Source organism: Monodelphis domestica, chromosome 2 (assembly GCF_027887165.1).
Source record: "Monodelphis domestica isolate mMonDom1 chromosome 2, mMonDom1.pri, whole genome shotgun sequence".
Classification (NCBI taxonomy): domain Eukaryota; kingdom Metazoa; phylum Chordata; class Mammalia; order Didelphimorphia; family Didelphidae; genus Monodelphis; species Monodelphis domestica.
The window spans coordinates 383,639,208-383,665,897 of record NC_077228.1 but is presented as its reverse complement, the minus strand read 5'-3'; the positions used below and the strand labels follow the sequence as shown (position 1 = coordinate 383,665,897).

At 35.2% G+C, this 26,690-nt stretch overlaps 1 protein-coding gene across 1 annotated transcript in view; it reads left to right on the top strand.

The window, feature by feature from the left end:
- The window catches only part of FRK (fyn related Src family tyrosine kinase), a 155,708-nt gene that overhangs the window by 60,059 nt on the left and 68,959 nt on the right, over positions 1-26,690 (top strand). The window contains exon 2 of the mRNA XM_001369045.5: positions 25,812-25,933. Within this exon, the coding sequence (XP_001369082.1) occupies positions 25,812-25,933 (122 nt within the window). The remainder of the gene's footprint in view (positions 1-25,811; positions 25,934-26,690) is intronic.

Sequence of the window (26,690 nt, the reverse complement as noted above, 5' to 3'; positions counted from 1 at the left end):
TGTCATAATAGTTTTCAATAGGATAGTTATGACAGCCAATACTATAAGGAATGAAAGAGGGGATGGATGTTAAAGACTTGCCTTAGATTCCATTTACAACATTGGGGTAACTAATTAGATATGAAGGATGAGAAAACCTCAATTTTCTCATCTGGAGGGAATAATAGTATGTGTTTCTCCCATCTCAGGAGTGTTGGCTATAAAAAAAGCAGTCATAGTCTATGTGAGGAGCATAGACTTCTGGTGCTTCCTTGGTGAATGGATTTTCTCCAATGATACTCTCAACTCCATGGCCTAGTTATTTCTCCTTCTGTGGTATTCACTGTGCACAATTGGTACTCAGTGAATACTGATGAGTGACGGTTTCCAAAAATACATTACATTAGAGTTGTAGTGTCAGAAAAATTCAGTGAGCATTTCACAACGTATTCATCACTGTGCTATATCTAAGGAGAATTCCAAAAAGTGTGAGGCATAATCCTTTGATTTCAAGGCATTGAAGTCTCCTTGAATAAGAAAGATGGTAAAAAATGGTATCTCATTAAGTATTGACATGAATGGCAAAAAATAAAAGTTAAGAAGTATGTTCCTCTTTTAGGTAGATTGGAGAAAGTGGTAGATGGAAATAGGTCTCAGATAACTATATAAGTATGGACATGGTTCCTTTGACTCACTCTTAGGATACAGGCTTAGGATAATAGCCTCATAAAACTAATGCAGTTGGTGATGGACTTGAAGCCTTGATACAATTTTTTTTCTTTTAAAAATATTTGTTAATGCCTTTGGGAAATTGTAGTCTTTTTTAACAATCCCCATGATTTTCTGGAAGCAGATCCAGAGCTTTTAGTATAGTATATTACCAGTGTTGCTGTATGATTATTATATAAGGAACACAACAGCTTCCAAAACCTGAAAATTAATATTACATAGGACAGTGGGTAGGTGCTGGGTGAGTGTGAGTAGGCTGTAATATGTAATGAATAAGGACTTTCAAAAACAGGAATGTAAAAATGTCATCAAAGAAGTATTTGATAGTAAAAGAAAGCAGATGATTCATGTGGCAAAGGAGAGAAATGTTACATGGATAATTCAAATGCTCCAATGATATCCTTATAAAATTCAGAGAGAGAAAGGAGACTTCTAACATCTTATGGCAAGCTTATGGAAAGACCAGGACAAGAATCCTATAGAATGGGGACACATGTGGTCTGCCTCACTGGTAATAACATTCGAATTGATGAGATTACATATCCTTTAAGTACTGACACTTATTTTGATAACGCAATAAATTTCCAACATATTCTTCCTTTGTAATGAAGAAAAACAATTTAGCAAAAGCAATAGACAGCCACCATGTTCAGCTACACTCCTGGATGGTCACCCTGCCACCAGATTCTCTCCACTATAATCCATCTTCCATACAACTATCAGATTGATTTTTATAAAGTTCAGATCTGACTTTGTCATTCCACCCCTATTCAATAAACTTTAGAGACTCTTTTTCACCTCCAGGATTAAAAATTAAATTTTGTTTTGCATTCAATTTGTAAAATAACCTTTCCCACCTTTCTTTTTTATTATATTTTTTCCAGATTACATGTAGACACAATTATTAACAATCCTTTTCTGACATTTTGTAATCCATGTTATCACCCTTTCTCTCCTCCCCTCTTCCTTAGATGGCAGATAATATGATATAGGTTATAAATGTGCTATCATACAATACATATTTCCATGCTCATCATCTTGTGAAAGGAAATAAAAATTGCTTGTACAAGAAAAAATCTCACGAAGGAAATAAAGTGAATAATGGTATGCTACAATCTGCACAGACTCTATGAGCTCCTTCTATGGTGATGAGTCCCTTGGAGTTGTCTTGGATTCTTGCATTGCTAATAATACTTAAGTTGTTCATAGTTGATCACCTGACATTATTACTATTACCTAGTTCTGCTCACTTCATTTTGCATTACTTCATATAAGTCTTTTCAGGTTATTTTTTATGATTGTCCTATTTATCATTTATGGCACAAGAGTATTACATTACAATCTTATGCCACAACTTGTTTAGCCATTCACTAATTAATGGACATCCCTTCAGGTTCCCATTCTATGTAATTAGAAAATCTTCAACCCTTGGATTTCATCTCCCAGAATCCTTTTCCCTTCGTCCACTTAGCTTCCTTGTGTATTGTTTTTAAGTTCGATAATTCTTCCTCTTTTTGTTCTCTTCTCTCAAGACTGTGGCTAAGTTAGCTCTCATTTTACTCTAGCTTTTTATTTTAGTTATCATTAATAAATCTTATTAAAAATAATACTTTGAGTTATTGGGTATTATTTTTTAAGCTTACAATTCTTTGCCAACATATAAAGGAACTGCTGTAAGTATTTTTGGACAAATAGGTTCTTTACCCTTATCTTTAAACTCTTTTGGCTACAGATCTATTAGTGGTATTACTGGGTCAAAAGATATGAATAGTTTTATGGCCCTTTGGGCATAATTCCAAATTGCCTTCCAGAATGGTTGTATCAGTACACAATTCCATCAACGGTGTCTTAGTTCCCCAGTTTTCCCACATTCTCTACAACATTTAATATTTTTTCTCTTTTTGTCATATTAGCTATTCTGATAGGTATGAGAATTCTCCCTACCTTTCCACTAACTCTTCTTATATTTTACATCCCACTACTTTGTGACTCAGGGACACTGTTCTTGCTGTTTCCTATAGAAATAATCTCTCAGTTCTAGGTATTTTCACTGGTGGTCCCCCATGCCTACTCTATCTCCCCATCTATGCCTAATGGCTTCCCTGATTTTCTTCATGTCTTAGTAACCCCCCCTTTTTTTATAAGAAACGTTTCCCAGTTCATCTTAATTCTAGCACTTCACCTTTATTGATTATTTCCACTTTATTGTCCATAGTTGTTTGCATATTATCTTCCCAATTAGAGAGCTCCTTGAGAACAGGGAATGTCTTTTATCTGTCTGTTCTCCTTACGAAATAATTTTAGGTTCTACTTATTGATTCATTTCTTCTTGTTTTGAAGTGATGAGAGTGAAAATTAGAAGGCAATGTCTCATTTTACCATCTTGTCAGAATTCTGCCATTATTTCTTAAAATTAAAGAATAGACATTTTTTCATATTTTTAAGATGACAGTGGCTTAAATAAAAATTATGGAACAATTTAATCCACAAGAAAAATTGGAAATTAACATATATAAAATTAATTGAATTGCTAAAATTCATTAGTTGCATGATCAGAATTGTTATATATGAATGAGGAGATAACAACATTTCCCTTTATATAGAAGCCTCATTTTATAACTTAAACTCAGACACTGCTGTTGCAATGATAAGATGATGAATGTTAAGGAAAAAAGTATTAAGCTCCTAAGGTTTAATCATGAAAGGAACTGAAAGGCATATTTTAAAATATATTGTGATCTAATTCAGTTGTACAATACAGAATAGGAATAATTACATTATATTTCTTTGAAAGGGCCAATGGTAGAGAAGTCTATCAGCATCAGTTTATTTTTCTCTAACTTCTGGGACATGCGTTTCATACTTGAATCAATCTCATCTTACTAACTCCCTCTACCATTCATACTTCCTAATTAAATTTAGATAAAGAATGCATAATACTTTGCAAACCTTGGATTGCTATGTAAATGTGGACAATGGTGATTATCATGCATGATTCTCATTCATAATTATCATAGAATATTAACCCAATGTGCTTCAAGTCTCTTCCTCTGTTAGTATGTTTTTTAACTGTAGAATTGAGGGCAATGATTATTTTTCTCTTTGTATTCTCAGTATCTTGTATAGTGCATCACACATGGCAACATAGAATTTAATAAATATTTGTGGGATATTGAGTAGAACTTTAATATTCCATAGTTTCTTAGGCTATCCATCTATTATCTCATACTATGTCGCTTATCTCCCTTTCTGGTTATGTATGTTCTTCATATTGATCTATTCATTTGCTGGTTATAAGAGGAAATCTCAGGGTCATTTTGATATTCATTTAAAAAAATTTAATTACTGGACGAATTTTTCCATGTGGTTGTTGATAGTTTGCATTTAAGGTTCTGCAATATTTTCATATCATTTGAGTTCTTACCTATTGGAAAAATCTATTTTTTAAAATGTGCTACTTCTTTGAAGGCTGTCATTGGTAACATCCTTTAGTTTATTTATATTCACCACTCACTGTTCTTCCATTGCTTTTTGGATGACCTCCAATTTTTATTCTTTTGAAATCCTGGCATGCTATAATTCAAGCATACCCACATAGTATCACCAGGAGAATATTGAGTACTGTGTGTGTATGTATTAAAAATATTTATTATTATTATTTATTTATTACAAATTGCATATAATAAATTTTCATATAAGTTTTCCAAAGGTATATGATCCACATTTTCTCCTTTCCTTCTTTCCTCCCCTTTCCTGGATTTGGCAAGCAATTCAACCTGGGCTTGTATGTGTTTTTTTTTTTTTAACACTTACCTTTTGTCTTGGAACCAATACTGGTTCCAAGGCAGAAGAGTGGTAAGGGCTAGGCAATGGGGGTCAAGTGACTTGCCCAGGGTCACACAGCTGGGAAGTGTCTGAGGTCAGATTTGAACCTAGGATCCACTGAACTACCCAGCTGCCTCCTTGTATGTGTGTTTTAATGGGCTTATGTGTCAGCTAGCAGCACGGCAACCCAGAAAATAATATGCACGCTATTAAATGTAATCTCAACTGAATCTCCTCCTCTTATATAATTCTTAACATATTATTGACCACCTGCCCATGACAGTATTTTCCAGGTTATACATACTGATATACATACATACAGGACTGAATTTCTCATCCAAATGAGATAATATGTGGAAAATATTTTATGAATCTTAAAGGAGAGATAATGAAAATGATTGATTGAAATTAATCATCCTATGAATTTTTTTCACCTGATGTATTGAAAGTCTTCCTTCATTTGTGGAATGTTATTTTTTGATATATACTCATCCTTATTCTGAAATAGCTTGCTGGTGTAGACAAAATGCTTCAGGAAGGCTTGAGTTCTATGTCTAGCCCCAAACACTTCCTAGCTATGTGACTTTGGGCAAGTCACTTAACCTTGGTATGCTTTAGTTTCCTTATCTGTAAAAGAGGAATATTAATAGCCTATACCTCCCAGAGCTGTTGAGAAGAACAAATGTGATAATATTTTTAAAGTGCTTTGCAAATTTTAAAATGGCATATATGTGCTACAAGTTACTATTTAAGGTAGACAAAAAATTAATTAAAACTAGGTACAATTCTACTTTTGTTTTCATTTTCTTTCATTTTTTAAAATGAGGCCGCCAGTAAAAGCAAATTCTTTAATCTTGGTAGTGTTTTTACAATAATAGTTGCTGAATCTAAATAGTACCTTTAATTTCTGAAGAGAATTCTGCACTTGTTCCTCATAATAACCATGTGAGGTAGCTTATAAAGGCAAATATCCCCTTAGTATAGATGAGAAACTCGATGCTCAGCAAAATTACCTGATTTACCCATGATCATATAGATGATAAGAATTGGAGATAAAATTAAAACCCTTTCCTGATGTTAAGTATGACATTTTTCCCATTGTCTCTTTTTCATCCACTCTGTTTTTCCAATATAGATTATTATTATGCTAGTCCCTTTTGAATGACTATAGATACATGACCACACTTACATATTTTCTTATTCAAAATAAAAAGAAGTAAATGAGAATTTTAAATTGATTTTGTGAGTATTGACTGAACAGACTCAAAGGAGAAAACACTACAAAGGGAAACTATGTTTTAGTAAAATGAGAGTTCTTCTGATACAACTTGCTCCAACCAAACATTCTTTTATGGTAGTAGCAGGGTCATACTCTTTCTTATTCTAATGTGTTATTGTGATTGTGTTGGGTCATGCTCATCATGACTGCTCTTTATTTCACTGTATCAGCATCAGTATAGAATTGGAGACTTTATATCTCTGTAGAACTTGAGTCCATAACTTTGTGGGGCAGAGTTGGTGAAAGGTCTCTACCAACTCCAGGGAATACAAATTATGCAACTATTCCCAAGTTATCTCCTGGAGACTGTTATTGTTTTAGTCTCCTTCTCTTCCTCCCTTTTCTTCTTTCTTTTCTCACTTACCTATGAGATATAGTTTGTAAGAATTTTTATTTCCATTTTACAAATGAGAAAAGGGAGCCCCAGAAAGGTTAAAAGCTTTGAGCTTTATAGGCGAGGCAATTGGGAGCCAGTGAACAGTTTTAAACACAGGAGTGACATGATTAAACCTATTAATTAAATTTTCATTATCAAGGCAGATTAATATTAACTTCTGTCTTAATAGCTTTATAAATTAATGGAGAGTGGGCAATAAAGGAAAGAATGACTCACCAGTCAACTTGGAACTGATATCTATAATAGGATAGATTCTTAGTTACATTCTTGTTAGCAATTACATTCATAAGGAAGTGGGTTCAGATAAAATCGAAACCCTTACTAATCCTTTTATGAATATGTACTTCCATGATTGAATAAAATATGCCACATATTTCCTTATTTTGTATATAATAAAACAAGGGTACAAAGTTTACCACTTTTATTTAGGTATTTTCCTTTTATGTCAACAATCGGTGATGAAAAAGAAACCACATCATTTCTTCCTCTGAAATAAAGCATTACTCCCTCTTATGCTTCCAAATGATGATCACTTAATAATTTTCCTTCAGGAACCATCAACAGACTTTCAGGAATGCTACATTTTTACTTTGAAGCAAAGAAAAGAAAATTTGATTTTTGCCCTCAATGTTCATATGGACATGGTTTTATTAGGTATGGAAAGCAATCAGATTAGAATTTTTTATCTAGGTTGATAAATCCATCTATCAACACAAGCAATTATTGCATTAGAAGAATCAGATATGTAAATTGACATAAACATTACAATTTTACTCTGAAATAAAATTTTTCTTATTTTCTTCATTTTCTTTGCTGTATGGATTTTAAAAAATGTACTGCATTATCGGACACATTCATGCTTCAAATTCTTAAAAGTAGTCCTTTTAATGATAAGTGGCTACTATTTTCCACGTACCATACTAGGTTCTGGGGATAGAAATACAAAGAATGAAAGGAACCCTACTCTCAAAAATTCTAACAAAGGATACAAGAACATTTAGGAGGACATACAGAACAAATATAATGAGACATAATGCAAATACATACAAAATTGCACAGTACAATACAGTTTAGGAGAGAAACCATTAGCAGTATGGGGATTAGGAATGGCTTTATAATAGAAGATGGTATATGAAATGCATCTCAAATAAAGAATTTCTCTGAGGAGAGTGAGAATGAATGAATTCCAGGCATGGGACGTGGCCAATGCAAGATATGGAAATAGATTAGCATGTTGTGTATGAAGAACAGAAATCTTCACAATGGCTGGATTACAGAGTAAGTGAAGAAGAGAAATGCACTTGGGGAAAGGTTATGAAAGGCTTTAAAATTTAAATAGAGGTAAAAGTTTACATTTAATCTGTTAACTTAGAAAACAAATTTGAAGACAAATCTGTCTTAAAACCAGTGGAATTTATTGAGAGAAAAGTTAAACATGCATGGGGAGCTAGGTGCTTCTCAGAATGAGAAACTGCCACCTCTGCCTCCTCCCTCCAATAGGTTATTGGCTGAGCTTTTAAAGTTTAAAGCCATCATCAGGAATTGGATCACTTCACAAAGAAGGCAGGTAATCCAAGCAGGAAAAGGGATCAGGAGCTCCTGATCAGTTAGTTTCTTAAGAACAGGAGGGCATATCCTTAGAGTTCCTTCATTATAACATCTGGTTGGGCATTGCCAGTTACATTATTATAATTCAAACACCCACAGTTATGCCATGTTATATTTTAAATATTCATAGTTAACAAATCTTAGATAGTTTCTGGAATTGAGTAGAGGAGTGACATGGCCAAATTTGTGGAAAATAATCTTGGCAGTAGAGTATGTAGGATAACATGGCTTGGAAGAGACTTGAGACTGGGAAATCACTGCAGCAATCTAGGCAATAAATGCTGAAAGGTCTGAAATAAGGTTTGTATTTACCACCTGGCTACACTCTGGCCATCCTTATTATGTCCCCAGGAACTTTATCAATAGGAACATAATCATCCTGCTAGTTTTTGTTGGTCTTGGTACTGATGTCTTATCAATAGTTTCAGTATTGTAATCTAACTGAAAGGTAAACTAAGAACTCTCAAAGCCTCCATTGGGGAAGGACTTGCAGGTCAACTATCTTGTTCTTTCCAATTGGATGTACTATTCTGGGCTTCCCCATCATGACTTACCATGCCCTTGCTTTCAACTTTCTTTTTTGTATTGTTTCCTTCAATTATATTGTAAGCTCTTTAAGGGAAGGGACGACCTTTCTTTTTTGTATTTGTATCTCTAGCACTTAGTGTGCTATCTGGCACATAGTAGATGCTTAACAAATATTTATTGACTAAGATATTATCTATGTGAGAAATGAGAAAGGGTGGGATTCAGAGATATTGTGGAGGTGGAAACATCATGATTTGACAACTGATTTGGCATCATGAGTGGCAAAGGAGAAGTAAGGAGAGGACCTTAATACTGAAATGACTAATGGGGTAAATGGAAGAATGGCGGTACATTGATAGAAATAGAGAATCATCTGTTTTGGACATGTTGACATGATAAAGGTAAAGACTTAATATAATCCACTGTGCACAGGTCATTTAGATAGGCAGGATAGGGTGTGACAGGAATGTAAAAGATTTGGTAGGTCCCTTTCATGAGGCATTTGGATTCAAAAGAGTTTGACCAGGATCGTGCCATAGTGTTTTGTTTCGGAGCCTCATTCTCTTTGACCTTTTTTTTTACTTTTTGATGCTATTGACCACTTATTCATAGAGCCTTTCTTCCCTTTGTTTCTGTGAAACCATCCTCATCTTCCCTGTTTGATATTTCCTTATTAGTATCATTTGCTAGTTAATTCTTGGACTTACTCTTTTGCATGGTTGTCCCTTAGACTCAGTCATGAGTCCAATTTTGTTCTTTAAATTCTTTTTTTAGTAATCTCATCTGCAATTATGAATTCAGTGACTGCTTGCACAATTGATTCCTAAATATTTGTTTATTTTTCTCTATTTCCATCTCTATCTCTGTCATTATCATTTATATATCTCTATCTATATTTGCATCTAATCTATCTATATAGATATATGTGTATCCATATATATTTAACTATACACATGCAGAAGAAAACTTGACTTTGAGATGTATAGAGAATCTTTGCTTAAATATATGTAAACATATTTCTTGCCTCTGTCACTTTTTATCTGTTCTCACAATCTAGTTCAATTCAATAAACATTTATTAAGTGACTACTGTGAACCAGGCACTGTGCTAAGTTCTAGGGATACAAAAAGAGGCAAAAGACAGTCGCTGATCTCAAAGAGCTAATAGCTGAGACAATATGTTAACAAATATATACAAGTCAAGCCATACATAGGATAAATAGGAAATAATTAACAAAGGGAAAGCAAAGGAATTGAGTTGGAGAAGGTTTCCTATGGAAGGTAGAATTTTAGCTGAGAATGAAGTCAGGAAGGTCAGTAGTTGAAGTGGAAGAAAGAGAGCATTCCAGGCATAGGGGACAATCAGAGAGAATGCACAAGAGTTGAGAGAGAGAGAGAGAGAGAGAGAGACCATTGTCATTGGATCAAAGAGTGTGTGATGGGGGGTATGGTGTAAGAAGACTTGGATGGTAGGAGGGGTCTAGATATAAAGGACTTTGAATGTCAAATGGAGCAAATCCACATGTAGGCTATTGAACTAATCAGGTGTCAGTGTCTGAGGAGACAATGGGGCATATTTCAGAGACATTGCAAAGATGGAAGACCTTTGATAGCTTGGATATGGGGATAAGAGATGTGAGGAATCCAGGATGGCTCCTAGGTTGAGAAACTGAGGGACTAGGAGGGTGATGCTCCCCTCTACAGTCATAGGGAAGGAAGGAAGGTGGAGAGTTTAGAAGGAAAGATAAAAAGTTCTATTTTGTGCATACCAAATTTAAGATGTCTATTGGACATCCAGTTTAAGATATCTGAAAGGCAACTGGAGATATGAAATTAGCGGTCCACAGAGAGACTGAGTCAATATAGATTTGAGAATCATCATCATAAAGATGATGATTAAATTTATGGGAGCTTTTGAGATCACAAGTAAAGTTTTGTAGGTGGCAAGAGGACTTGGACAGATCCCTGAGGGAGATAATCTGGAGGTGAATCCAGTAAAGAAGACCAAAGAATAGAGAGATAGGAGGGAAGAAAGCCAGGAGGAAGTAGTATCTTGAAAACCTAAGGAGGAGAGAGCAATCAACAGTGTTGAAGACAGCAGAAAGGTCAAGTAGAATGAGGCTTGGCAACTAAGGACTTTGAATTTCAAATGGAGCAACTAAGTGATCATTAGTAACTCTGAAGAGAGTAGTTTCAGTAGAATAAGTATGGAAGCCAGATTGTAAGGGGTTAGGACAAGAATGAAGGAGAGAAAGTGAAGGTACCTATAGCAGATGCTTTCTTTGAGGAGGGAGAAGAAAGTAGGATGACAGTTAACAAGGGTAGAAGGATCAAGTGATGATTTTTTCAGGATAGGGGAGACAAAGCCATGTTCATAGGCAATAGAAAATGAGTAGAGGAGAGATTGAAAATAGATGAAGAGGGACTGACAGAGAGGTGATCTCTTAGAGGAAGTAAGATGGAATACAACTACTTAAACAAGTAGAGGGGTTCACCTTAGGAAGGAGTAAGGCCATTTCATGTGACAGAGATGAAGAAGGAGAAAGTGTCAGAAAACATTAGGATGATAGGAGATAAGAAGGTGAGGAGAAGGAGGAGTTCACAGAAAATAACCTTGATTTTTTTCTGTAAAATATGAGGCAAGGTTCTCAGCAGAGAGAGTGAATCATGGAAAGTTTGATGAATGTTGAAAAGATTGGGAAGAGCTGCTATGGAGAATAGTATAGTGAGTTGATAAACGAAGTATAATAAGATTCTCTAGTATCAATGAGGGCACAGTTGAGGTTATGTTGTCTAAATTTATGACTCTGTCTTCATTGAGCAGCACATATGTAGACAAAGACAACAAATGGTGGAACTGATCCAAGGCTGAGGGTTGGCTGTATGTAATCAGTGATTTGATGAGGGAGTGTGGGAGTCAAGAGAGGAGGAAAGTGTAGAGTTGAATTAGTTCACCAAAGGAGAAAGGTAGGGAGAAGAGAAGAGAGTGACTAGTGCAGGAGAGGTGACCTGGGAGAGAATTAAGGGGTCAAAGGATTGAAGATTGGACATTAAAGAATAAGGTTATGAAAGGGAAGGCAGAAAGAGAGATGAAAGGCCAATAGATTATGATTAGAGAAGTTGATTTTGGAATTCTCAAACATGGATGTTGTACATTTTTGAGTGGTGGCCTTATCAAAGGTAAGACCATCTTTGTTTGTGACTGAAATGAAGATGGAAGAGTAGTTTATGGGAGGAGATTAGGTTGAGAAATGACATATATGTATGAGCAAGTATTAGAAAAGAGAGGAAAATTGGAAACCAGGTGTGAAATTTATTAAGGAAGACAGGGAAGTGACCTGGAGGTCTGTGGACAACCACTACTAGGATTTTGATTGGGTGGTAGTGATAAATAGTTTAACTTCAAAGGAACAGAGATTACAGAGTGAAGGAGGAAGGAAGAGAACCTGGAAGTGGCAATGGGGAGCAAGGAATATTTATACTTTCCTGACTCAACCAGCGAGGGAGGCCATACCATCAAGGGACAGCCAGGTTTCAGTAAAAACTAATAGATGGAAAGAGGGGGACAGGAATAGACTTAAGATGAAGGGAAACTTGTTGCCTATGGAACAGATATTCTAGGGGACATAGTGGACAGGTTGGATAGAGTTAGGATAAACTTTGAGATGAGATGGTTGAGAGGGATAGGAAAGGAATTGCATGGTAGGGGGTGTTGGGTGGGGTTTAGGGATTAGATGATGATCTATTGGAGTTTAGAGTCACTGGGATGTGAAGGGTATGACCAGGTAGGTATAAGAATATTCATCACTGAGAGCAGGGCCCTAGAAACAGAAGGAAATGAGAGGACTGAAGTTAAGGGAAGATTGTTCTTTGCACTGGAGTTTCTCCATACATAATTGGGAGATTGGGATGGCTGCAGAAATTGGAAAATGCCTTATGCTGGTACAGATTGAAGTGGTTGCTTTGGGGCAAATGGAAAAAGTCAATGGATTTGGCAACTAAAATATCTAAGAGACCATCCTCTAAAATTTATGTTACATAATCTTAGCTGGACCCTCACTGTTTCTAGACCACACCACCTTTCCTCAAGGAACATGTTGCACTGAGTAGGAGATGGAAAGTTCAAGGCACCAGCCCTAGTCTAGGCCTGAGTAATTTTTTTCAGTTCTCCACTCTATTGAGTACTATATCAAACATTACTGAACAACCTGCCTTTGCAAGAAAGTTCTGTATTCCCCATTTCCAAGGCACCCCTCAGTCCTTCCTTGCTAGTTAGTCAAGTTCAGAATAGTATTTCTTCTTCCTGACAGTGAGCTTATCTCTACTATAACAAACAGAAAAGAATAATAGTTTTTTGCCTTTTTTTAGACCTTTTTTACATCATCTCTCATTCTATGTCTCATGCAGTCATATCCAAACTAGACAAAAGAGCAAGAGAAATACCCATACTGTTATTTATATTTTTCTTGTATTTCTTGTTGGGTAAAGTACTTTGCTTGCCACAAAGATATTTTCTTGAAGCTAACTTTTCTTCCTCTTCTTGAATCTGTTACTGTGGGTGTTCCCTATGTTTTAGTGCCTGGCTCTATGTTCTTCTTTCTCAGTGTCTTATCACTCATTGATGAGATCATCCACTTTCTTGACCTAGACTATTAGCCTTTAGATGAATGAAGCGCAAATCTTTATCTCTAGCTATAATCTCTTTGAAACAGCAATTTTCTGCATTCAATTGCCTACCAGAATGTCATGAAACCATTTTAAATCTGTTTCAAAGTCTTGCTGATATATATATATATTTTTTTTTTGGTTGTTTCTTTTTTGTTCTGATAGAGATAAAAGCTCACTGTGAGGGACAGGAATACTTCTGGATTTGATTCTAACTAATCAGGAGGAGCTGACTGGTGAATTAGAATGAGTAAAATGGAGCTTTCTTGCAAGAACAAGCCATAGTTTTTTTTAAGGGATGCTAAAGGAGTTACTAGAGAAACACTAAGAAAAGAATTATACATAAATTTACAGCAATACCTAGTCAGTGTGATAGGAATATGTCTATCAGAAAAGGAATAGTTTTTTTTTTCTTTAAAGTGGAGTAGAAAAATTAAATTCAGCTGAACAATATGAATGAGTTCAGCTTTTATATTCTCAAGAGCAGCCATTCTCAAAGTATAGCCTAAAGATCCTTGGGCATCACTGATATCCACTTGGGGAATCTATGAGTTCAAAACTATTTTAATAATGCTAAGATATTTGCCTATTAAAGTACTCCTCCTTTTTCCCAACTACATATCTGTATGAGGTTGGATTTTTTTTTTAATAGGCTCCAGATAAAACAACATATCCCACATTTTTTAATGAAGAAATTAATGTAAGAATCCAGTTATCTTCTATTAAGTCAATTATTAAAGAGATTTGCAAAAATATGTAAAGCAATGCCTTTCTCATTTGTTTGGTTTGTTTGTTTTGGAAATTAAAGGGAATGACACACAGGCATTTGAGCTAATCATGAGGGGAAACTAAGGTTTTAAAATAAATTCTCACATAATCAGGGTGGAGAAATTATTTACACAGGTACTGGAGGGAAGCTACAGCCACCAGAGGAAAAATGACTCCAAAGATTTTTTTGATGCCAAACTGGTTCTTTGGCTATACATTTTAAAAAGCATTTGAATACAAGACTAGAATTCAAGGTCAATTAGAAATGTTCTAATCAACTTTGAGGAATAAGATACATTCTAGATTAAGCATTTATATCAATAAGGAATTGATGAGAAAGGTACTGTGTGGTTGTATCTTGTTATTTATTACCCTGAAAGCTTACTTTATTTGTTTAGTATTTAAACTTATTGTTTTGTAATTCATAGTGTGACAATGAAATCACTTTAAAAGACTGATATATATTAATTTAAGGTCGCCAAAGAATTCAGCTATGTAATTCCTAAATGAAAACTCAAGTCAGCAGTCAACCTTTTATGGAGTTTAATTACAAACAGGAGGAAGAAAGGTATTAGAGATAGAGAGAGGGAGAGAGAGAGAGAGAGAGAGAGAGAGAGAGAGAGAGAGAGAGAGAGAGAGAGAGAGAGAGAGAGAGAGAGAAAGAGAGAGAGAGAGAGAGAGAGAGAGAGAGAAAGAAAGGGGAGAGAAGGGAATAGGGCTTAAATACCCCTTCTGTTTAGGCTGGGCCAAAAGGCCCAAGCCCTTAGATAGCTGAGGCAAAGAAAAGAGATCAGTCCCTATCACTCACGTGACCAAAATGGAGAAACAGTCTCAGGGGCCTCCACCTCCAGCTTCCTTCAGAGCAAACTTCTCAAAGCACCACCTCTCAGAGCAAAAACCTCTCCAACCAACCACCCCCCAGTCCTCAGACCTCTCTATCTTTAAGGAAACCATCCAAGTCCCCTCCCCTCAGTTCTCACATTTACCAATCACTGTCGATGTCTCCCCTGTGCCAATGGTGGCTCTAGCTTAACCCAGGACCACCCAGAGGTCTGTTCCCTTTGCACATGTCTGTTGTAGGTCATATTCTCAAATAATTAAATCTTGATCTATGCTGCAGCCCTTCCTAAATCCTGTTAGGCTTAGTAGGGTGCAGATTGTAAGTTCCAAGACCTGGTTCTGTCATTCCAAGTATCTCTATTGTATCAATTCTAAAATCAATCATGACTCAAAGAACTTCCTGTTTTATGCTTAAGCATAGGTCAAAGCCCTTTCCATTGTTCAGCAAAAGGTTTCTGTCCTAAAGTAATCTTAAGAAGGGAGGAGGAGGAACCTCCCATGCCAATGGGGTTCACATTCCAATAGAGTTCCCTCTATCAATAGGAAATTTTTCAAGTATGAAATTTCCCAATGGTGAAATTTCCAACATTTATAAGTCTAAGAAATTTTAAGGTTTACAATAGTTAGCATTTATCTAGATTTTAAAAAGTAACATTTTACTTCCCCCCCAATTACATGTAAAATAATTTCTGACATTCTTTTAAAAAATTTTGAGCTCCAAATTCTCATCTTTGCATTCCCCATTCTTTTTCTTTTTCTTTTTCTCTTCCCCTTTCTTGAGATAGTGAAAAATCTGGTATAGATTTTACATCTGTAATCATGTAAAATATTTTTCCATTTTATAGGTTTTAAAAGCATATTATATATATTATCTCATGTGATCCTTACCTTTTGATCATTTCAGTTGGTAATTGTCTATAATTAGCTATTTATGCTCATGTTTAAATAAAACAGTATAGTATTTTAGAAAAAAAAAACAAACCTCCACATTTTTAGCTCAGTTAACCATACATATGGTATAGGTATTATAATTTTTTAAAAACCCTTACCTTCCATCTTGGAATCAATATTATGTATTGGTTCCAGGCAGAATAGTGGTAAGTGCTAGGCAATGGGGGTTAAGTGACTTGAGCAGGTTCACACAGCTGGGAAGTATCTGAGGCCAGATTTGAACCTAGGACCTCCCATCTCTAGGCCTGGCTCTTAATCCACTGAGCCATCTAGGTGCCCCATAATTTTTAATTCCATAGCCAAGATTAAAGTATGCATTGCTATCTAAATGGAAAACTAAGAAAAGTTCTTAAGATGAGAAAATAACTTTTTGAGTGATGGATTTTTTCATTCAAAGATTTATTTTCTCAATTATTCCCATTTATTTTCTCAATTACATATAAATATCAATTTTCAACATACATTTTTCAAAGTTACAGAATTTAAATTGTCTCCCTCCTTTAATTTCTTTCCCCCCTCTCAGGGATGGTAAGCAATTTGATCTGTGTTATATATGTATTGTCATATAAAACTTACTACAATATTAGTCATTGTTGTAAGAGAATACTCACATAAAATCAAAATCCCAGAATAAAACCATAAATAATGTGAAAAATCACATGCTTTGATCTGCATTCTGACTTCAATAGCTTTTTCTCAAGATGGATAACATTCTTTGTCATAAGTCCTTCAGAATTGTCCTGTGTCATTGTATTCCTGAGAATTACTCTTTCACAGTTGATGATTGTGCAATATTGCTGTCACTGTGTCCAATGCTTTCTCTATGTCCTCTTGCTGCTTATTTTACTCTACATAGTTCATGTAGATTTTTCCAGCTTTTTCTGAAATTATGTTGCTTATCTTTTCTTATAGCACAATAGTATTACATAACCAACAAATACCACAATTTGTTTGTCAGTTCCCTAATTGATGGACATCTCTTCAATTTCCAAGTCTTTGCCACCACAAAAAGAGCTGTTATATTTTTGTACAAGTAGATTCTTTCCTCTTTTTTATGATCTCTTTGGTATACAGACCAAAGAGTGGTATTATAGGATCAATAGGGGTATGCCCAGTTTTATAACTCTTTGGGCATAGTTCCAAATTGCACTGCAGAATGGTTGGATCAGTTCACAACTTCACCAACAATACATTAGTGTTCACATTTTGCCACATCCCCTCCAACATTTGAGTGATGGACTTGCAAATAGAAATTGAAGGTCATGTGAGAATTTCTATCTGAATGTCCATGAATGAAACTGGACTTATTACCTTCTCTTCAAACCTCCTGATTTCTCTATTTCTGAGAAGGGTGCCATTATTCTTGAATTCTTGGAATCAGCTTTCATCCTCTCCCTTTTGTTACCAGATCTCATTAATCATGAGGTTCTGCCACTTATTCCTTTGCTATTTATCTTAAGTTGTCCCTTCCTTTTAGTTCTCACAGTTACAACTCTGGGTCAGATGTTTATTACCTTATGTCCAGTTCACTGCTTAGCTTACTAACTGATCTTACTGTTTCTAGCTTCTTTTCTTTTTCTAGTCTAACCTCAGTCTACTGTTTCCAGATCAGACTTTCTAACATGTTACCTGAATATCCTTCTCCTCTATTCAGATACTGATACTTTCTTTCCATGACTCATAGAGTAAAGTTCACCTCATTGTTTCCTGAAATTCAAAGTCTTTCTTCCCAACTTTACCTCTTGCTCTTATCCAAGACAAACTGTTTACCAAGTAGGTATTGCCCATTCCCACCTTCATGCTTTTGCTTATATTCCCCCCATATTTTAAATGTTCTCCATTGATTGTACTCTCTGCCTTTCCAAATCCCAGATATTCAAGTGCTTTACCTCTTCTATGGCTCTTGTGTTTTTGTGGCTATCCAGTCAGCTCTCCCTCCTCTCTTATTATCTGTGCCACTTATCTGATATTCAATCATGTACTTTCTACTGTCACTTAGAGATGATTTCTCATGGAATATAATGAAATGAAAGTGATGGAAGCTTTCAACTAGGCATCAAATCACTCAGAAGTCCTTAGATCAACTCAATGAAGAAAATTCAGAGAATTTTCTCTTTTGAAAACTTAGTACCTTATTCCATACCTCAATAGCAATTGACCCTTGGCCTTTCCTTAGAATCCCTTCTAGACTTTGTCATAATTCTTGTTTTTGCCTTATTTTCTGCTTTAGATATCACTTACTGCATTTGGCCCTATAGATCTTTCTCCCAAGATCCAATCTCCATAATTCTCATTCCCCTAGTTGGAGAATCCCAATCAAGTCATTCATGGAAACTATTTAGTTACAGCCTCACAAGTTCAAAACAAGGACTCCTTCATGGGCAGGGGTGGGGGTAAGTGAGTGGCAATAATTTGCAACCTGTCACATTGTTAATTTATTTTTCATGTGAATGAATTCATGAATGAAAAATCATATATTAAACACTTATTATATGCCAGGTACTGTGCCTAATCACATTTATACGTATAATTTCTACTTCTGCTCTTTGATGGAAGGAACCATATCATTGATGTTTTGCTTCTCATGTTGTGAATGCTGCTGTGCACATTAGAGTAGCTCAATACATAAATTTCCTAATTGGATGCGAATTCATGGAGTGCTCCTAATGCTTATAACAGTGAGGGGAAATTTTATCACCCATTCTATACCTGCCATGATTTTACAGACTTCAATCATTTTCCCTTTTCATCTTGCTTTTATAGATTTGAATTCTAATGATTTTTGTCATGTCCTCATAGATTTGCAGCAATATTCCATCACTTACACCATTTTTGAAACCTTTCTTTGTTCTTTACTCTGCCAGCCCCCAATTTACTCCATGCTTCTCTCAAATAACTGTGATAATTATTTTTGTTAAGTATCAATAAGGCCATGTCTCCAGTGTATATGAGGCTGGCTATGTCATGGTGCTGAGGAATTGATTGATATTTAGGTGACAAATTTCAGTTGCTGCCAGAGGTTTCTTATTGAATATAAATTTTTCCTAGTGTGTTTCAAGTCTATACACCAATTAATCCCCTTCACCTGCACATCTTTGACTCCAAATATAAGGTTGTTCATATTCTTTGCAACAGAGACATTCCTATTTACCTAATGCAAACAAACAGTGTGTGACTGAAGGTAGTGGGTGCTAAAGCAGCAGAGAAAGGCGAGCCTAGTGTCTGCAATTAAAACTGGGGTAACTCCTCAGAAAAACCTTGGACACCCGTGAATCAAAGAAGTTAAACTAAAAATAGTGGAGTTTTGCAAATAGTTGAAATTGTATGTAAAAGAAAGTTTTTTTTAAATATGTTCGTAGTTTGGAATACATTTCATTTTAATATTTTCAATCACACAAACCCATAGAAAGAGATGTGAAAGCATCACTTTCTTTTGACAGGAATATAATGCTAAAATACCCATAAAATTATTTGGGACTTTTTTTCCTTGTTTTATTTCTTCCTGTTGGAAACTTAGCCAAGTAAATTCCAGGTGACAAGTGAACTTATGATTCTGTCCAACTGCGATGACCTTTTCATTAATACTATGGATTTAAAACAGGTGGACCTTTGTTTAAGAACAGTCATTACTTACAAAAATCTGAAGATAAAAAATAGAGCAATTTTATGTGGAGATGAAGGGTAGTGATAGGAGAGATCATGTAGAAACAGAGGTTTTGTTATAATCAGAGTCCTTATTATTCATTTAAATTGTCCTGTTTCCTATTGCCAATACATTAATTCTTAGAGAAATTGGTTTAAATATTTGTTACCCTGAAATATATAGTTCCTTCCCCTAAAATGAGACATCTTTACAAAATAGTTGTACACTGATTATTATCCTATATTTATTACATATCTTTAAATTAAAATAAAGATTTTTATTGCTTTTTTGTGTCACTGTTCTTATCACCATTTTTACACTGCATTCTTTCACTAAAGGAGTAATTATAGCCTCTATTAGATTTCATTGGAGCTAAATTTGGAGAAAAAATACAGCTTGCATTTAGACTACTATTTTTCTCCATTTATAATGATTCAACTTACACAAATTTTGTGACCATCTACATTGGGCCAAGTGGGAACACTTTGACATATCCTTGTGTGGACAACCCTCTTGATAATATTAAAAAAAGCAATGTTCAGATTTTATAAATAAAATTATGACTTTCAATGGGTAGGTATTTGTCTTAAAATATATAAAATTTATTGAATAATCTTTTAATGGGGATGGAGCAGGGTGGGATATGCAACAGAAAATGATTGTAAATTTATCTAATATCAGAGCTGGAAGCCATCTATTCCAACCTGTACCTGAGTACCAAGTAGCAATTTTCAGTAAAGACTTGTATTGAACTTATTTGGTTAATATTTTTCTTAAAGAATGAACTGAGAAAGGAGAGGGGAAAAGTGGAAATATTCACATACACCAACCTAACAAGTCTCGGCTCTTCCCTCTTTTACAGCATCACATAAATTCTTTTAGTGGGAGTTCTATGTCCAGCTCCACTCCTCTCTGCTTACTCAAAGTTCTAGGGCCAGTCCAGAAGATACTGTTCAGAGTCTTCTAGCTGGAAGTCTTCTACAATACTCCTGGTGTTCCTCAGAATGGACCTTGGTGTCCCATGGCTTGGAGATTGCACATTGCTCTTCTCAAGGAATGACCTAGAATAGAAGTATGGAGAGAAATATAGTTACACTTGATGGCATAGTGAATACAGTGCTGGGTTTGGAGTCAAGGAAACCTATGTAAAAATCCTACCCAACAACAACAGTAATAAAACAAACTAGCATTTAGATAGTGCTTTAAGATTTGCATGGTGCTTACAAGTATAATTTAACTTTATCCATATGAAAACCCTGGGAGGTAAGCATGCTATCATTATTCTCATTTTACAGATTTGGAAACTGACTTGTCCAGGAGCAATCACATATCAACAGGTCATACAGTAATTGTCCAAAGTTGGATTCGAACTCACCTTTCTGACTCCAGGTCCAGCACTGTAGCCATTGTAGTGTAGGGTAGGAGATAGAGAGATTAGCTCAGAGTTCAGAAAATCTATTTAAGCCCTGTCTCTGAAATAGACTGGCTATCTGACTAGACACTCCTTAACCGTTTTCCACCTCTAGGCAACTCTATAATAATAAGTTACAGAGATATTGTATATTTGCAATGGTAGAAGGACTTTCCTTATTGCAATTTTTCTATAACAATAAAACCACGGGTCTGTACCAAATAAGGGACAGGATAATACCACTGAACAAAACATGTTATACTTCATGTCAATTATTCTCAATCTTCTTCATTCAAATAGTCTCTTTTGAGGGTTTACATTATCCTACATTATCCCTTCACTCCAAATTAAAATATCCATAGGTTTAGGCTAGGGAAAAGAGACTTGAAGAGTGGAATGAGATGTGAAAGACCCTCATGTGGAAGAGGGATTAGATTTGTTCTGCTTGAATCTAGTGGCCAAAAGTAGGAGAAATAGGAAAAAGTTAAGAGAGACAGATTTACAAGTTTGTAGATTGTCAGAGATATATGGGGTCTCAGAAGTAATTCAGTCCAATCCCTGTATACTCAAAAATTCTCCTTAATTCAATTTTAATAAGCATTCATTCATAGTTTTTCTTGGAAGATTTCCATTTAAGGGGAATCCACCACTTCCCATGGCATCCTATCCTCCTTTTAGATAGCATTTATTTGTTAGGAAGTTTCCCCTCCCTCTATTGAAATTTTGAAGTGAGTCTATGATCCCAGGCATGTAGGTATTCTGTTCAATGATACATGTTGTAGCCCATTTATGCCTGTTGTGTTCTGTGACTCTAGTCTCCTAAATCAACCCAACATGCTGGGAGTCTGTTGTTGTTTGACAGCTCAAGAATACTAGTGTACCATTTGCTTTTGCCACCATAGTTGGCTATCTTTTTCATTCATACCTTTCCTTGCATATGGCCCTCTGTATTTTTCTCATAATTTCTAGTTTGTGATACTTATTAATTGACTAATTAATTGAGAGCTTACTTATACTTACCACATTCCTCTTTATCAACTTTTGGGTGATCCTCAATTTTAATTCTTTTGTGACCAATGTCACATTACTCAGTCCAGAAGAATTTCTCTTCTTTTAAACCTAAATCTATACTTCTACAATTTCTATTCATTTCTTCTAGTTCTTTCCTGGGACCGAGCAGAATGGGGAATTCCTGCTTCTTTCATTAGTCCTTCAATTAATTACTTGTAGATATCCTCATAACTCCTGCCTCAAGTCTTCTCTTTCTCAGTTTGAATATCTCTTTTCTTGTACCTTATCCTTATAGAGTAAGGGCTTTTACTCCAGATACCTTCTAATCTTCATATTGTCCTTTCTTAAACATATTGCCAAGAACTTAATGCAGGACTCTAGATGTGATTTCACCAGGGCAAAAAAAGTACAGTGGTGCTTTCACTCCCTTAACTGGTTAGTTTAGATTGCCATTTCTCACTCGACTCATACTAGGTTGACTTGTACTAAGCTTTCAGTCTACTAAAATTTCCAGATCTCTCTCTCTCTCTCTCTCTCTCTCTCTCTCTCTCTCTCTCTCTCTCTCTCTCTCTCTCTCTCTCTGACTCTCTCTGTCTCTCTCTGTCTCTCTCTGTCTTTCTCTGTCTCTGTCTCTGTCACTGTCTGTCTGTCTGTCTGTTTGCCTGTCTGTCTCTCTCTTTCTCTCTCCTAAGGAAGACAATTTTCTAGCCAGGCCAAATGTTGCCAATTTACAAACATTTATTAAGCAGGTTTCCTCTACCCTGTTCTCATAAAGTTAATTTTTAAAGAGAGAAATGTAATGCTTTACATTTATCATAATTAAATTTCTCTTTGATTTGGTTCAGTGTTCTAACTATTAAAGTTCTTTAAAAAATCTCTATCCGCCACCTAGTTTCTTAGTTATTCCTCCTTTTTGTGGCATTTGTAAATTTGATAAGTCTGTTCTCAATGTCTAATTCTAAATTATGGATAAATATTAGATGGCACAGAACCAAATACAGATCTCTGAAGCTCTTCCCTGGAGAATCCTTTCTAAATTGACATTAGGGATTGACTACTTTTGAGGGTTAGTCATTTGTCCAGTTCTGAATCCATTTAATTCTTCAATCTTCTAGCCTCTACTGTTATGTTTTCCATAAGAATAACATGAAAGATTTTATCATATGCTTTGCTTCTTCAGTCTCCTGATCTACTAGTTTAGTAATCCTGTCAAAATAGGAAATTGGTGTGAACTATTCCTTGTTTTTTAGTCTAAAATTTTAATTAACATTAAAAAAATTTTAATTCCAAAATTCTTTTCCTCCCTTCTGCCCCTTCCTTATCCATTGAGATAGTATGATTTGTTCTATTATTTTTTAAAATAAATTCTTATCTTGTGTCTTAAAATTGATACTAAATATTGGTTTCAAGGCAGAAGAGGAGTAAGGGCTAAACAATGGGGGTTAAATGATTTGCCCAGGGTCCAATTAGGTCTTCCTCTATTATTGCCATTTATTATGGCATATTGAGTGCTTACTCTATTGCACTGATCCAACTCCAATTTCTTAGCCAGTACCAGATTGTTTTGAAGGTTGCCACTTTGTAAATATAGTTTAACTTCTCCTATAGCTAAGCCACTTTCATATTTTTTGTTTCATTAATTTCCTTGATATTCTTGACCTTTTGTCCTTCCAGATAAGTTTTATTATTTTTTCTAGCTCTTTGAAATAATTTTGGGTAGTTTGAGTGGTATAGTATTGAAGTGGTATATTAATTTAAGTAGAATCTTCATTTTTAGGTTAGCCTATTCATGAGCAATTAATATTTTTCCAGTTCTTTAGATCTGACTTTATGTGAAAAGTATTTTGTAATTATGATCATATAGTTCCTGAATTTGTGTTGGCAGATAGACCCCCAGGTATTTTATATTTCCTACAGTTATTTTAAATGGGGTTTTTTCTGTCTGCATCTTTCTATTGGTCTTTATTGGTAGTATAGAGAAATGTTGATGATTTATGTAAGTTTATCTAATTCATTGTTTTTCTACAAAACTATTGTTCTAAATGACAAAGCTTGGTGACTTCTTTCTCTAAAAAGAGCTGATGTCTATACAGAGGTATAAATTTGCAAATGGTTTTGCTTATATTGCCTCATTTTATCTTCCTAATAATTTTAAGAATGATTATATCAATTTTACAGCTATAGAACCTGAGACCTAGAAATGCTAAATAATATATATTTAGTCAGTATCATACACATGGTTTATATCCAGTTATCCTGAATTCAAATCCAAATTATTTTTTTGTAAAATGCTTTGCAAACCTTAGAGAACTATATTATTATATTATATTATTAAAGAGTTATTATTATTAACAGACTATAGCTGAAAAAATTGTGGCATATGATTGTGATGGAATACTATTGCACCATAAGGATTAAGAGCAGGTTAATTAAAAAAGCTTGGAGCTATGCAAAATCATGAAAAAAAAGTAAATAGAACAAAGAGAACATTATATATAACTATAGAACTAATGTTTGAAAAATAACTTCTGAATGTCTGCTTCCAGAGAAAAAACTCATAGGTAGAAACATGAAAGATATAACTTACATATATTTTGTTGTCAAATACTACCTTCTCTGGTGTGAGGAGGATAGGGAGACAGGGATACACTTGGAAAATTTAATGCAAACAACAACAACAAAAATAAATTGTCTAAAATATTACTATCATATTTTGTTCTGTGAAGGATTATAGAGAATCTTCTCAAATAGTTCATGGGTCCATATGCCATCTACTAATCTAAGCTCAGACTATATAGCTATGGTACAGCAATAGGTCTAGGTGAGGCATTTATGACTAGTAAGCTCTATGAGACCAAGGACAATTTTATTTGTGGTCATATCTCACTGCATGGTATCATTCAAATATGGAAGGTACTTAATAAATTTTGTTGAATTGAATCAAACTCCTCAGGATTCCCTTTTACCATCCCTGGGTCATGATTTTCAGATTGAGAAATCACATTAGAGGAGCCCAAATTCTATGTGGTTTGATTTGAAAATTCTGTTGCTATTAATTAGTCAACACTAGTAGTAGAGCACCTTGAGGGAGGGAATAGAAAGAAACATGTATCAGGCCAAGTCATATCACCATCACCAATTACTTCCAATTCCACTCTCATCTCAAGATCCTAGACATAAGAGCTCTGGCAATAGGAGTATCCCCCAGACCTCTAAGAGTCCTACAGCCATTACTGAGAAGACCTTAGGGAGGAGGACCCCAAGTTTCTTAACCCCCAAATACCTAATGCCAAGCAAGTGCTATGGACATTAGTTATGCCCCCAGACCTGCTTCCAATCCATCTTTGGAAACCATCATCCTGGGAACCATTTCCTTTTGGAAATGTAGCTTAACAAATTGGGTCCTTTGCCTCTTTATCAGCCATGGTGATTAGATATCTGGAAGAAAATTAATTGGACAAAAGTCTTTAGCACTATTAAATGGTTCAACATCATAAATGCATTAATTTTATCTGTATCAATGTCATTAAATAGAATGTAATGACGTGACTTGCCTCTCAAACCTGTATGTGTCATTTCCTCTATTGGAATCGGGGCTTCTTGATGCCAGGGACTCTCTTACTTCTCTATTTGTATTACTAGTGCCTTGCATAATACTTTGCACATAGTAAGGTGCTTAATAGTGCTTTTCCATTCATTCATCTCTAGCTTTAGGTCTCAGTTTCCTCATTTAGAAAAGGGATTTCATTTCTAACCTCTCTTCCAACTTTAATATAAATAGACAATATTGTGAAGCCAAAATTTCTTTGAAAACTTTGACATAGTTTATTTTGTTATATTAGGAAGCTGAGAAAATCAAGAAAAATAGAGTGAGGGGGTACCCTATACCGGGGAGGATCCAGAAAGGGAGTGAAGGCTACACTGAAGGAAAACTTTATCTACTTTGTGACTTTAGCCACAATCCTGATAGCAACTACACCTCCTTTTTTTTTTTTTCAATCACCTAAATTCAGTAACTTCAGCATCTATGTGGTAAACTGCCAATATTCCTTGTAGGCATATTTCATAAAGATTGCAGAAGACATTGGAAGCTTCAAGACTCCTTCTCACTAAATATCTTCTTCTTTGAAAGGCAGATATTATTAGATAATTAAAAATGTGCCTATCTCTTGTTATAGGTGGTTCTTTGGTTCAATCAAGCGAGTAGATGCAGAAAAACAACTACTGTACCCAGGAAACCAGAACGGTGCCTTTCTAATTAGAGAAAGTGAAACCCAGAAAGGAGACTTCTCCCTTTCAGGTATGGATTTTTGGGGAATGAGGGGGGGGAAACATTACTTATTAACGAAGCATATTCCTAAAGTCTTAAGCTATTAAAGTCAAGAATGAACTAAGACTTTTAGACACGTTGTATAAGCCTGAGAGCTTGGTTTGCTATGCTTCTACTATGGGATCAGGAGAGTACTCATTTAAAACACTATTTTGCTTTTTTAGGTACCCATGTAAAAGCAATGAAGTTAAATATATTCTATTAATTCTTAGGGTTGATAGAAGAATTAATGAAGTATTTCAATCAGTGGCTAGGAATGAATAATTTTAAAACATAATTTCGAGGGGCAGCTAGGTGGCTCAGTAGATAGAGAGCCCTGGCTGAAGATGGGAGGTCCTGGGTTCAAATTTGACCTCAGTTACTCCTTAGCTGTATGACTCTGGGTAACTCATTTAACATCAATTGCCTAGCCTTGACTGCAGGAGTCGAGCAGGGTCTTTGCTCCATTCTCCAGCTTAGTCTGAAGTGAATTAAATGAACCAGGGTAGACATGCTATACCAAAGGTGAGCCCCCATTTCTTCTATTCTGAACTAACAGGTTCCAAAAGGCTAACAGTGACTTAAGTCCAGCAGCAATATATTGAAATTCCAACCAGAGCAAGTATCAATAAGTATCAATTCTAAGACAGAAGGGTAAGGGTTTTAAAAAAAACCCCACATAATTTCTATACAGTAATTCTATGCAACCAAGACATGAAAATGAAAAAAAAAAAGTATTTGGGCTACC